General features: G+C 38.9%; 1 protein-coding gene across 1 annotated transcript in view; it reads left to right on the forward strand.

Annotated features, from left to right (window-relative positions):
• The window catches only part of LOC150089253 (BOS complex subunit ncln), a 178,652-nt gene extending 164,136 nt beyond the window's left edge, over window positions 1–14,516 (forward strand). The window contains exon 14 of the mRNA XM_090390406.1: window positions 14,207–14,516. Coding sequence (XP_090246532.1) covers window positions 14,207–14,272 — 66 coding nt within the window. The 3' untranslated portion in view covers window positions 14,273–14,516. The remainder of the gene's footprint in view (window positions 1–14,206) is intronic.
• The last annotated feature ends 210 nt before the right edge of the window (window positions 14,517–14,726 follow it).

Below are 14,726 nucleotides of genomic sequence, written 5' to 3' on the forward strand. Positions count from 1 at the left end.
GGATGTAGAGCTGCTGGAACGAGTACAGAGAAGGGCAACAAGATTAGTGAATGGAACAAAGGGGTGCTCTTACGAAGAAAGGCTTAAGTTTTACAAATTACAGTGTCTGGAGGAGACTAGGCACCAGCGAGGTGATCTGATAGAGGTGTATAAAGCCTTGAATGGTTTGAGCATGCTCAATACTGATGGGATATTCTTCCTCTAGCTCAGAATAATCACCTGAGAGGGCATAAATTCAAATTGAGGAAAGACAGATGTAGGATAGACGTGCGGAAATTTGCCTTTAGCCAGCGGGTGGTTGGTTGGTGGAACAGACTTCCATCCCTTGTAGTGGAGGTTGATAGTCTAAATAAGTTTAAGGCTCAGCAGGACAGGTGTTTTGAACGAACAGAGGGGTGAAGTGGAGGTGGGTTTTTTTTTTTTTTTGGCTGATGCTGCATTAGCTTGCTTTCTTGCATCAAATGCCTCTACTAATGCTAATGCTAAAGTGAGCCAATATGGGTGAGTTTCTGTATGTAGAAAGTGTTGCTACTGATGTGGTTTTGTGTGAATTGCATACGAATTGCAAAATGAGAGAAATTAGCCCTTTTTGTTTGATTTTGGTGTGAAAATTTTGAATCACCCTATATTATACTAATACCACATTAAAAATAATACAGTTGTAAAATGAATATTTCTCTTAAAATAAATATAATAGACAGCTTTTATAAAATACTTTTATAGAAGGTGTTGCTGTTGAGTAAGTTTCTGTATGTAGAAAATGTTGCTACTGATGTGGTTTTGTGTGAATTGCATACGGTTACCAAAATGAGAGAAATTAGCCCTTTTTGTTTGATTTTGGTGTGCAAATTTCAAATCACTCTATATTATACTAATACCACATTAAAAATAATACAGTTGTAAAATGAATATTTCTCTTAAAATAAATATAATAGACAGCTTTTATAAAATACTTTTATAGAAGGTGTTGCTGTTGGTATTGGAAATTTTTGGGAGCACTGACTTAGTAATGCAGGCTGAAACTCCTGGGGCTGCTCCCTCGGCGCCCCCCCCCCTCCTTGAGATGGATTATCTGTAGCTTCCAATCTCCTCCCAGATGTGTTGATAATTGGCAAACACATAACTAAACAAAGATACTTCACTTTGTGTATATTTAAATATATGCATAGTGTATTTTTAAGCTTGGTGGACAGTTATCAAGCCAGACAAACCATTGGGCATACAGTACTAATTAGATCTTACCCAGTGCATACAATCACCCAACAAATATGCTGTTGAATTAAAATCTAATGACTACATGAGCAAGGTATTAGAGGGAGGTCACTAATTCCATTGTTTACACAGCCTCGAATGAATCCTAGTGACATATTCAGATATCTTCTACATCTAATTTCTGTTAAAATGCTCCAATATTCCTGTTTAGCACACAAGAAACTTACCCATAGCTTCTTATAGAGGTGTTTTCCAATGTAAATTAAACTGAAACCCTATATATGACTCTCTTGACAAATGGTTACTGTCAATCAGATTTTATTATTATTATTATAGTAAAAGTTCAATACAAACTCTGTTTTTACAAAGTACTCGTTTATATGAATCACATGCCCCTGTGAATGGATAGGCTTTTCTGTATAAGTATATTCATTACAAAATTCGGTTAATATGTATTACAAAGTTCGTTTTCACTCTATGGGAAATAAATATTGTTATTTTGTATGTTTAATTCAAATCTGGGCACAGTTGCCCAAATAGTACCCCTATTATTGCTTCTGGCTACCCAGTTCCCTGTTCTGTTATGCTGCATATGTTTAATTTTCTGAAAACAAAACCAGTTTATGGTGGCTACAATGTAAATGTACTCTGAAAAACATCATTGTGAAGGATGAGCTGTTAATTAAAGACAGTTTTTCTAAGTTGTTTACATACACTACCTTGCTCTCCATGGGATTAAGGTCAATTGCAATTGTTACGCCAGTTCAAAGAATCTTTTGCTACAGTATAATATATTTTTTTGGAACTTGTATCTTTAAATTAATTTAAAAATTTGTTTATATTAAATCTCATCTAACAAATGGAATTTTGTTTATGGCAACAAAATGTAAACAAATGGCATTAAGCCTAGAAATGAAAGGAAGGGGTGCATCTCTTTACGTACTTTATCTACAATACTGGAAAAAACTTGACATGCGTGACACTAGAGCAGTGATAAAAAAAAACAGGAAACGAATTCGTGGTGCAAAACACGAGGAGCTTGAAACAAAACTTTTTGAGGGTACCAACAAACGCATGCATCTAATTTGCCAATATCAGGTCTGATTTTGCAAGATAAAGTAAAATATCTAGCTCAGCAACACATAGAATTAGTGATTTCAAATGCAGCATCGGCTGGCTCCAAAGCTTTAAAGACAGGAATAACTTGGTTTCATGAAATGTTTGCAGTGAGTCTGGATTAGTCAATAAAGAAAAGGCTACAGACTGGTTGTTCTGTACGGTCCATTCTTAAAAAATATAGGCAAAAGATATTTTTAATCTTGATGAGACAGGTTTATTTTATAGTTTGCTGCCAAACAAACTATTTGATGTTCGAGGAGAGTCTTGTCATGGTTAAAAATTAAGTAAACAAAGATTCACTGTTCTGTTATGCTGGAATTCAGATGGCAGAATAAAACTACACTCACTTGTGATTGGTTAAGCTTTCCAAGCCAAGATGTTTTAAAGAAGTTAACCAACTTCTCTGTGATTATGAGGCAAGTAGAAGTGGCCTCATAATCACAGTGGCTTACAGTCAAAATTTTTCAATCTTGGTTATCAAAAGTGGCCAGAAGAATTGCTTCTGAAAAAAGGAACATTTTGATGATTCTAGATCATTGTACAGCACATTCTGCTAAGACACTTAAGTTGACAAATATACGGCTGTTGTTTTTACTTCTCGGTACTACCAGTTTTACGCAGCCATTGAATCAAGGCATTGTTTATAACCTCAAGAGAGCCTGATTGATAAGGTACTTGATCCGCAACAGAAGGAGGGAAAATTGAAATTGGAATGCCTTGGATGCTATCCATAATCTTGTTATTGCTTGGAACAGTATTACATCAAGTGTAATAATCAACTGCTTCAGAAATAGTGGATTTGAAGAGAATATTATTGAAAAACATGGTCCAGCAGACAAATGTGATAGCAGAAGAATAGGGGAATTTGAAGGAGCATATGGATTTTGTTAGCAAATTTGAAGATTTTGTGAAGGTGGGTGATGAAGTTGCTACCACAGCAATGCCAAACCAGAAGAGCTGCTGAACACTAAACAAAACAATGATGTTTTTGTTACCAGCAACAGCAAAAGTGAAGCGCACGCACACATACACACACACTGCTATGTAAAAAAAGATGCCCAAAATGGATTTAGCATAATAGAGAATTGATAAAACAACTATTGCATTTTGATAATGTGTGTGCTGTTGTTAAAAATGCATGGGACTAAAACTGTGCAAACAACATTGGATTCTTTAAATTAGATTAATTTATTAAAAAGTTAATGGTTTGTATGTCTCCTTTTATATTGACATTTTGATCATCATCCACCTTCACAAACTCTTCAAATTTCCCAACAAAATTCATATGCTCCTTCAAATTCCCCCATTCCTCAATGTTACTATCACATTCGCCTGCTGGACCATGTTTTTCAATTATATTCTATTCAAAGCCACTCTTTCTGAAGCAGTTGAAAAATATTGTATATATCAAAATATATACTGTCAAGTTGCAAAGAGAGGAAGTCAAAGAGTTCCAAGTGATTAGTGGATTTGGGAGAATGGTAGAGACAATAGATGAATTTGACGCAGTGAGGTAGAGAGATTTTGAGCCAGAGAAGATCGAAGCGAGGAGATTCCAAATTACCAAGTCTCTGACAGGGAATATTGGAATGGACATATGCACAAGTACCACCTTTGAGGCGAAAGGAATCACAGTGAATAGTTTGGGCAATTGAAATGAGCAGTAGTTGAATCAACCAATAACTGAGATTTTGTCAGAAAAAGTACATGGGGTTTGGCAGACTGCAAGTGGAAATGGACATCACTGAGATTAGAATTAAGACCACGTGTATTTGTGAAATGAAGCAGGAAGTGTTTGGGAGGTCTAGATCGTTTCGCAGATATGCTTACTCTATTAGTTTGACACATGGTGTATTCAATAGTAAGAAAAAGTGGGGGGGGGGGTGAACTGCTGTATGAAGTAATGAAATTTTTGGATATGGCGTACACATGGTAAGAATATACCCAGATACTTGACATAATGTAGCCTCACAATGACCCCCGCACAGACATACACACACACACACGCTCTACTCGGACTCCTTCCAGTCACTATCTGGCAGGGTAGGGGTAGCAGGATTATACACTAGCTGATCTGGAAGCCTCCTAAAGAGTTAGCAATAGGTTCGGTCCGGTGTACTAACTAGCAGCCGGCCTGCGAATACTGTTTTAGAGCTGTACCCTCGAAATGTAAGGAAGATTGGATCTCACCATGATGTTCATTATAACCTCAAAAGTCATCAGTCTTACTGCATGATAGAAGAGATGGGGAAGGGTTGACCAGAACTTAGCTGTGGAGACTAAACATGGGTTCCACCACTTCAAGCCTCCAATAAGCAAAGTGGTGGTATTTCACCAGTTGATGAGAGTCATCTACCATCTAGTGTTGCCTGGTAACACAGTGGGGTGGCATTCCTCCATGTGATTTGGGCACCACACCTCAACCTCTGCTTACGTTGGTTCACACCTGGGTGGTCACCCACAGTGTGCATGTGCATGTGCATGGAGGTTATACCCAGGGTTATTAACATCCCACCATCGTGAAGGTACAAGCTGAGCATTTGGTTGTCACAGACTGTATGGACTTGGCCGAAATTGGGTCCACTTGTATTATTAAGGATTTTGAATTAAGAGAGAATGCTGCAATCAGTGCTGAATTAAGGCACACTAGTGATAGATGCTAGTAGGGCACTTGCATGGGACACCAAATTTTATAAATCATGAAAAAAATATATATATATCATTAGTAAAGATATATCCTTAGCAAATTGTCAAGATAATAAAGATATATATCCTTAGAAATTGTCAGAGAAATCACATCTACCCCTTTGTGAAATGAGGCGACATTTGCACACCCCAAATCAAATAGGATCTTCCCTAAAATCAAGGATGCTCGTATAGTTAGCACAAGCATTAGTAGAGGCATATGATACAAGACAGTAAGCTTATGCAGCATCAGACAAAAAAAAAAAAAAAAAACCCTTCTACTTCAACCCTCTGTTCGTTCGAAATACCTGTCCAGCTGAGCCTTAAATTTATTTAGGCTATCAACTTCCACGACAAGGGATGGAAGTCTGTTCCACCAACCAACTAACCACTGACTAAAGGCAAATTTCCGCACATCTATCCTACATCTGTCTTTTCTCAATTTGAATTTATGCTCTCTCAGGTGATTATTGTGAGCAAGAGGCAGTATCCCATCAGCATTGAGCATGCTCAAACCATTCAAGACTTTATACATCTCTATCAGATCACCTCGCTAGTGCCTAGTCTCCAGACACTGTAATTTGCAAAGCTTAAGCCTTTCTTCGTAAGAGCAACTCTTTGTTCCATTCACTAATCTTGTTGCCCTTCTCTGTACTCGTTCCAGCAGTTCTACATCTTTCTTGAAATGAGGCCTCCAGACCTGTATACTCAAGGTGCAGCCTGACCATTGCCTTATACAAGGGAATAATCACCTCCTTATCCCTGCTAGAAAAATTCCTTTATATCATTGACAATACTCCATGAGCTACTCTTGCAGCCCGTCTGCACTGCTCAGAGAACTTCATATCTGCCTGCACAACCACCCCCAAGTCCCTTTCACTCTCTACCACTGTCAGTGTAGTACCACAGAGTTGATACGTTGCTCTGGGGTTGCTGTTTCCCATGTGTAGTACTTTACATTTGTCAATGTTAAACTTCATTTGCCACCTCTCAGCCCATCTGCTCAACCTTTCCAGATCCCGTTGCAGCAGCATAGCATCAGTAGTGTCCTTAACAACTCTGCCAACCTTTGTATCATCTGCAAACTTGGACATTAAGCTTGATATACCATCATCAATATTATTTATAAATACAGAAAACAATAATAGACCCAACACTGAACCCTGAGGGACTCCACTAATAACATTAGTCCATGATGAGCAGTGTCCATTGATTACCACTCTCTGTCTTCTCCCCCTCAACCACCCCTTTATCCATAGTAGCAATTTGCCTCCAATGCCACACTGCTCCAATTTGTGCAGCAGTCTTCCATATGCAACAGTATCAAAAGCCTTTCTAAGATTGAAGTATATAATATCAAAGTTATTCCCTGCATCCAGTTCTTTTGTGATTGCATCATAGTATCCAATCAAATTGGTCAGGCAAGACTTTCCCTTCACAAAACCATGCTGTGTCCGAGCTATGACTGAAGTCTTGTCTAGATGATCCTGCAGTGCTTCTTTAACCAGTGCCTCCATTAATTTTCCTGGAACAGAAGTTAAACTCACAGGTCTATAATTACTTGTGTCAGCCTTTGATCCTCCTTTGTGAATTGGGGTTACATTTGCACATCTCCAGTCTGTGGGTACCTCCACTGAGTCCAAGTAAGCTCTCATAATTATGGCTAACGGATTGCTTACTTTCTTTGCCGCCTCCTTTAATACAACTGGATAGATCACATCCACCCCAGGTGCCTTTCTTGTATTTATCTTCAACAATTTCTCCTCCACTTTACTCTCAATTATTACAAGATCATCTAGCTCACTGCCAGTGTTTACTTCATCTATGGCATTCCCCTTCCTGAATAACTCCTCATGTGTGAATGTAGATGCAAAATATTGATTTAGTTTGTTGACTACCTGAGCAGGATCATGAACAGTTGAACCATCGATATCAAGTGTACCAATCTGATTCATCCCTTTCCTTCTAGAGTTTACATAAGTAAAGAACTCCTTGCTGTTTTTCTTTGCATCCCTTGCCAAAGATTTCTCATAATCTGCCTTCGCCTGCCTAACCTCCTTTGTGACTTGGTTACAGATCAACTTATATCTATCATAGGCTTCTGTGTCACGTGTTAATTTATATGTATCCCATGCATTTTTCTTCTCTGCCATATGTCTCATTAGTTCATCTAACTTCCATTTAGGCCTGAACCTTGAACAATATTTCTTAGTTGGTATGTAAAGCCTAGTAGCTTCCAAGATAAGTTCTTTGAATACTTCCCATTTTGAGTTTGCTGTTGGTAACATCATCAGGTGGTCCCACTGTATAGAATTTAAATACGGTCTCAGACCATCGTAGTCGCCTTTATGAAAGCAATAACTCTTCCCTTTACCTCTGATGGTAGTTACCTCCTTGAGTAAATCCCACTTCAGCACACTGTGATCACTGCCACCTAGTGGTTCCTGTATCTGCAGATTCTTAATGCATGAAGAATCGCCTTTATGAAAGCAATAACTCTTCCCTTTACCCCTGATGGTAGTTACCTCCTTGAGTAAATCCCACTTCAGCACACTGTGATCACTGCCACCTAGTGGTTCCTGTATCTGCAGATTCTTAATGCATGAAGAATCGCCTTTATGAAAGCAATAACTCTTCCCTTTACCCCTGATGGTAGTTACCTCCTTGAGTAAATCCCACTTCAGCACACTGTGATCACTGCCACCTAGTGGTTCCTGTATCTGCAGATTCTTAATGCATGAAGAATCGCTACTGATAATCAAATCAAGAGTATTGCTCCCTCTAGTTGCCTCCCGAGCATGCTGATGTAGAAAACAATCATCCACAAAAGCCTTGCTAGTGTGCGAGTGACCAACCCACAAATTCCAGTCAATATCTGGGAAATTAAAATCCCCCATTATAAGACTCTCTGATTTACTGGCCCACTCTGTTTCCCTGTACAGTTTCTTATTATACTCATCTGAATCATTAGGCCTATAGCACACTCCTACTCTCAATTTTGATCTCCCAATGCTTATGTCACACCAAACTGACTCAACACTGCACTGTCCAGCAATGTTGACTGGCTTCACTTCCTTGGATTTTATGTGTTTCTTAACTAATAGCATAACGCCTCCTCCCTTCCTATCCTGTCTATCCTTTCTGTAGACGTTGTACTCCCCAAATTCCAGTTCTGCATTACTTATATCTGTGTGACACCACGTCTCTGATATCCCAACAATATCCGCCTTTGATACCTTGAGCAATACCTCAAATTCATCAAATTTATTTATCAAACTCCCAGCATTGGTTTACATGCAAGTATACATGCATCTGTTCTTTTTCTTAGCTACTCTAACACAACCCATGTGTTTACTTGTACCCCAGTGATTCCCAGCAGTCTCTGAAATATCCTGCATCTTATTTTCCAGGCTGCTGCTGATTCCAATAGAAGCACTGCAAGAATCACTTTCACCTCTGCCAGTGGCTACTGTTAATCTATTAGTCCTTGTATCTCCCCAATCTAGCAGTTTTCAGATCCACCTAACACTGCCTCAATAGCATCAGCAAACATTCTTGCACCCTTTCTATCTTGAATGATAGTGATGAAGAGAATTGAAGCACTGTTGCTTAATGATCAGCATTAAGCAACAATGCTTCAGAGATGGTCAGATAAAGTGTCAGCTATGTTTTAATTGTGAAAAACAGAGTTTTACGCTAGGAAGAGTTGAATTCAAAAAAGTAGAGAAGAATGGAATGGTGGGGGGGGGGGTTACAGTACAGCCAGACAAGTTCTTTATGAAGTGTATACATGCAGCAAAGAAGGGGCTCATCTTATCCCATTAATTATTTATTGAATAATTGCTTATAGAAATAGTAGATTATAAATAACCATATGAGGGAATTGTGAGATCGTACTTGTAATACCGTGTCCAGGTATGGAAGCCATACCTAAAAACACACACATGGGGTGCATGAAAAGGTACAGTTTGATGAATGAGTACCTTAGAGAGGACATGATTAAAGCATATAATGCTCTGAGAGGGGGAGGAGAGCAAGATGTATGGAAGGGAAATTACCATAGTATTAAATGTTTCTATAACTAATAGCCATAAATTCAAACTGAAGGGGAAGTATCATAGACTGAACTGTTGGAAGTTTTCCTTTTGCTAGAGATTAAGTATTGGAACAAGCTATCTCCATGGGTAGTTGAGGTTGATGCTTTTTTTGGGGGGGGGGGGAAATCAAAGGTTTGTTAGATCAGCACCTGGTAGGGTGCTGATCCAGCATGTTATGTAAACCTGCCAGGTTTTCCTCTGGCATGCCTACGTTATACAGCCACTGCTATTACTACTAAATTGAAAAATATGTGTTTTGACTTTTGGTCCAAAGGGTTTGCCATCATCCATGCAATATAAGCATCCTCCTATTATTATACATATTAATAGAAAAGTCAGGAGAGGTTGGGCAAGTTCTTTATCAACCATCTATTTCTTTAGGTGTACATATCAGACCATGACTAATTTGATTTTATGTTAGCATTAGCATTAGCATTAGTAGAGGCATTTGATGCAAGAAAGCAAGCTTATGCAGCATCAGCCAAAAAAAACCACTTCCACTTCACCCCTCTGTTCATTCAAAATACCTGTCCAGCTGAGCCTTAAACTTATTTAGGCTATCAACCTCCACCACAAGGGATGGAAGTCTGTTCCACCAACCAACCACCCGCTGGCTAAAGGCAAATTTCCGCACGTCTATCCTACATCTGTCTTTTCTCAATTTGAATTTATGCTCTCTCAGGTGATTATTGTGAGCAAGAGGCAGTATCCCATCAGCATTGAGCATGCTCAAACCATTCAAGACTTTATACATCTCTATCAGATCACCTCGCTAGTGCCTAGTCTCCAGACACTGTAATTTGCAAAGCTTAAGCCTTTCTTCGTAAGAGCAACTCTTCGTTCCATTCACTAATCTTGTTGCCCTTCTCTGTACTCGTTCCAGCAGTTCTACATCTTTCTTGAAATGAGGCCTCCAGACCTGTATACTCAAGGTGCAGCCTGACCATTGCCTTATACAAGGGAATAATCACTTCCTTATCCCTGCTAGAAAAATTCCTTTATATCATTGACAATACTCCATGAGCTACTCTTGCAGCCCGTCTGCACTGCTCAGAGAACTTCATATCTGCCTGCACAACCACCCCCAAGTCCCTTTCACTCTCTACCACTGTCAGTGTAGTACCACAGAGTTGATACGTTGCTCTGGGGTTGCTGTTTCCCATGTGTAGTACTTTACATTTGTCAATGTTAAACTTCATTTGCCACCTCTCAGCCCATCTGCTCAACCTTTCCAGATCCTGTTGCAGCAGCATAGTGTCAGTAGTGTCCTTGACAACCCTGCCAACCTTTGTATCGTCTGCAAACTTGGACATTAAGCCCGATATACCATCATCAATATCATTTATAAATACAGAAAACAATAATGGACCCAACACTGAGCCCTGAGGGACTCCACTAATAATATCAGTCCACGATGAGCAGTGTCCATTGATTACCACTCTCTGTCTTCTCCCCCTCAACCACCCCTTTATCCATAACAGCAATTTGCCTCAAATGTCACACTGCTCCAATTTGTGTAGCAGTCTTCCATGTACAACAGTATCAAAAGCCTTTCTAAGATCCAAGTATATAATATCAAAGTTATTCCCTGCATCCAGTTCTTTTGTGACTGCATCATAGTATCCAATCAAGTTGGTCAGGCAAGACTTCCCCTTAACAAAACCATGCTGTGTCTGAGCTATAACGGAAGTCTTGTCTAAATGATCCTGCAGTGCTTCTTTAACCAGTGCCTCTATTAATTTTCCTGGAACAGAAGTTAAGCTCACAGGTCTATAATTACTTGTGTCAGCCTTTGATCCTCCTTTGTGAATTGGAGTCACATTTGCACATTACCAGTCTATGGGTACCTCCCCTGAGTCCAAGGAAGCTCTCATAATTATGGCTAAGGGTTTGCTTACTTCCTTTGCTGCCTCCTTTAATATAACTGGATAGATCCCATCCACCCCGGGTGCCTTTCTTGTGTTTATCTTCAACAGTTTCTCCTCCACTTTACTCCCAGTTATTTCAAGATTCTGTAGCTTACTGCTAGAGTTGAATACACCTCTGACATTCCCCTCGCTGAATAACTCCTCATGTGTGAATGTCGATGCAAAATATTCATTTAGTTTGTTAGCTACCTGAGCAGGATCATCAACACTTGACCCATCAATATCAAGTGGACCAATCTGATTCATCCCCTTCCTTCTAGAGTTTACATAAGTAAAGAACTCTTTGCTGTTTTTCTTTGCATCCCTTGCCAAGGATTTCTCGTAATCTGCCTTCGCCTGCCTAACCTCCTTTGTAACTTGGTTGCATATCAACTTGTATCTATCATAGGCTTCTGTGTCATGTGTTAATTTGTATGTATCCCATGCATTTTTCTTCTCTGCCATATGCCTCATTAGTTCATCTGACATCCATTTTGGCCTAAACCTTGAACAATATTTCTTAGTTGGTATGTAAAGCCTAGTAGCTTCCAAGATAAGTTCTTTGAATGCTTCCCATTTTGAATTTGCTGTTGGTAACATCATCAGTTGGTCTCACTGTATAGAATTTAAATACTGTCTCAGTCCATCGTAGTCGCCTTTACGGAAGCAATAACCCTTCCCTTTACCCCTAATGGTAGTTACCTCTTTGAGTAAATCCCACTTCAGCACACTGTGATCACTGCCACCTAGTGGTTCATTTATCTGCAGATTCTTAATGCATGAAGAATCACTGCTGATAATCAAATCAAGAGTATTACTCCCTCTAGTTGCCTCCCGAACAAGCTTATGTAGAAAACAATCACCCAATAAATCCACAAAAGCCCTGCTAGTGTGTGAGTAACCAGCCCCCAAAATCCAGTCAATATCTGGGAAATTAAAATCTCCCATTATAAGACACTCTGATTTACTGGCCCACTCTATTTCCCTGTACAGTTCCTTATTATACTCATCAGAGTCATTAGGCCTATAGCACACTCCTACTCTCAATTTTGATCTCCCAATGTTTATGTCACACCAAACTGACTCCACACTGCACTGTCCAGCGATGTCGACTGGCTTCACTTCCTTGGTTTTTGTGTGTTTCTTAACTAATAGCATAACACCTCCCCCCTTCCTATCCTGTCTATCCTTTCTGTAGACGTTGTACTCCCCAAATTGCAGTTCCGCATCCCTTATATCTGTGTGACACCACGTCTCTGATATCCCAACAATATCTGACTTCGATGTTTTGAGCAATACCTCAAATTCATCAAATTTATTTACTAAACTCCTAGCATTGGTGTACATGCAAGTATACCTGCACCTGTTTCTATTCTTAGCTACCCTAACACAACCCATGTGTTTACTTGTACCGCAATGGCTCCCAGCAGTCTCTGAAATACCATGCATCTTGTTTTTCAGGCTTCTGCTCATTCTAATAGAAGCAGTGCAAGAATCTCTTTCACCTCTGCCAGTGGCTACTGTCAATCTATTGGTCTTTGTCTCTCCCCAAGCTAGCAGTTTTCCTACCCACCTAACACTGCCTCGATAGCATCAGCAAATATTCTTGCACCCTTTCTATTTAAGTTATCCCATCCCTGTAGAAGCAATCTCTCCTGTTAACAAGTACAGTCCAGGCTGAAAAAAATTCTACCCCTTGAGCCTTGCACAATCTTTCCAGGGCCGAATTGATCGACAAGGCTCTCATCATATACTCCCTCCTATCGTGTCTGGGCAGAATTGCAGACACTTTCAAATTCAACCCTAATTCTCGGCTTTTGTTCAACAGTGACCTGTACTTGTTAAGTAATTCTGCCGGTCTCCTACTCTTAATATCATTAGTGCCAACGTGTACAACTATATCACCTTTTGTGCCCTTAAAAGATGATATTCGCTCTACAACATCATCAACCTTTGCCCCTGGCAGACATACCCTGGTCCTGTTCCACCTATCTTTTTTACAAAGCATGTTCCCCGTTTCCCTGACAATAGAGTCACCAACAACTACTAGTTCCTTCGGGACCAGCGCATTCTGCCTTGGGGGTTGTCTCTGTGCCACGCGATGCCCAAGTGCAAGCTCTGGCGTTGATGTGGGCAGCTGAGAGCTTGATGGGCCCCTCAATTTAGTTTCTTCGAGGGCATCCACCCTGTCCTTCAAGCTCTCATATAGGCCCATAAGAACGCCGAGTTGTTGCCTGATATCGATACACTCCTTGCATCGAGCACACACAAAGACATCCCCCTTGGCAGTATCATGTCCTGTACCCGATTGCTCTGCAAACATCAAGCAAACAGTGCATTTTATAAGGCTGTGAGTCAGAGGACAACTGCCCTCCTCAGTTCTGCTCTGAGCCACAGCACTTCCATTAGCTTGAGCCTTTTGCTTTGCTGCTCTGGTCTGAGTCATGATTCTATTAATTTATTAATTAATTATGTTATATTATTAATTATATTACGTTTGTAATCTAAACATAATGTAAAAATGTTTTTTACATCAATTCTAAATGTAAATAGTGTTTCATCAGTTAGTTCTTTTAACAGTTGATTCATATTGTATAATCCAAAAGCTAATATCTGTCTGTCTGTTGTTTTTCCCTACTATAAACTTCTAAAACCCATATCTACTCTTTGTCAGCCTCTGCTCACAACAGGTTTTAATGAGGCCCCTGTATTATTCCTCACAGATATATATATCAGTAATGATGTTGTATTCCCTTAAATACTACCATGGAGGAGACATTTTATTCTGATGTGTTGCCTATCAAGAGTTTTCCTAAATTCTAGGGATTCCTTTAGTTTTTTTTTTTTATAATCTTCATTGGTGACTGCATTAGAAGACTTTCATCAAGCAGATTTCTTGAGGTTTTCCCTAAATTCCAGAAATTACTTTAGTTTGTTTTTTTTTTTGTTATATCCTTCAATGGTGATTAATTAAAAGCCTTGCATTAGAGTTCTTGAGGATTTTAATGTAATCACCATTGAAGGATATAACAAAAAAAAAAAAAAAAAAAAACTAAAGTTCTTGAGGATTTTAATATTACAATGTGTAAAAAAATAAAATTAAGATTAACTAGAATTATATAATTTTTAATAAAATGATTGCTGTTGTGCATAAACTAATATACATAATTGTTATTTTTTATGTAGAACTTTTACAGGTTGGAGAATTTTCTAAGGCAAAATGCACTTCCATCAAAAACCAAGCAAGGGTGAACCATCTTTTACTTATTTTAGTTGTTCCATAATAAGTTGATAACATCCCAATAGCTACAAGCTCAATGTCAAGTGGTTTTGCTAATTGTTGAAGTGATATTAACAGGGTTGTTAAACAACTGGCATTTTGTATGTGTAAAAAAGAGAAGTGCAATGAAATAATCTGCAGTTTTGACTTTTTACTTCACAAAGTGCTTCATGTTACTCATTTGTTGAGACTGCCACATGTTGTCTGTACAATATTTCACCTTTCAGCAGTGAATAAGAAAATAAATTTAACTTTATAATGAATGTTAGCAATAACTGGTTGAGCAACATAAAATAATTATAACACCTTTAATCAGGAATTTTAAAAGGAGTATAGTTAATAAATACAGTATATTGATTGCGTACAGTGCTATATTTCATTGTCAGTATGAAAATAAAGGTTGGATAATATAACAAAGTTTTTTTT

The sequence above is a fragment of the Mastigoproctus giganteus genome, chromosome 2 (assembly GCF_048544385.1).
Source record: "Mastigoproctus giganteus isolate SK-2022 chromosome 2, ASM4854438v1, whole genome shotgun sequence".
Taxonomy (NCBI): Eukaryota; Metazoa; Arthropoda; class Arachnida; order Uropygi; family Thelyphonidae; genus Mastigoproctus; species Mastigoproctus giganteus.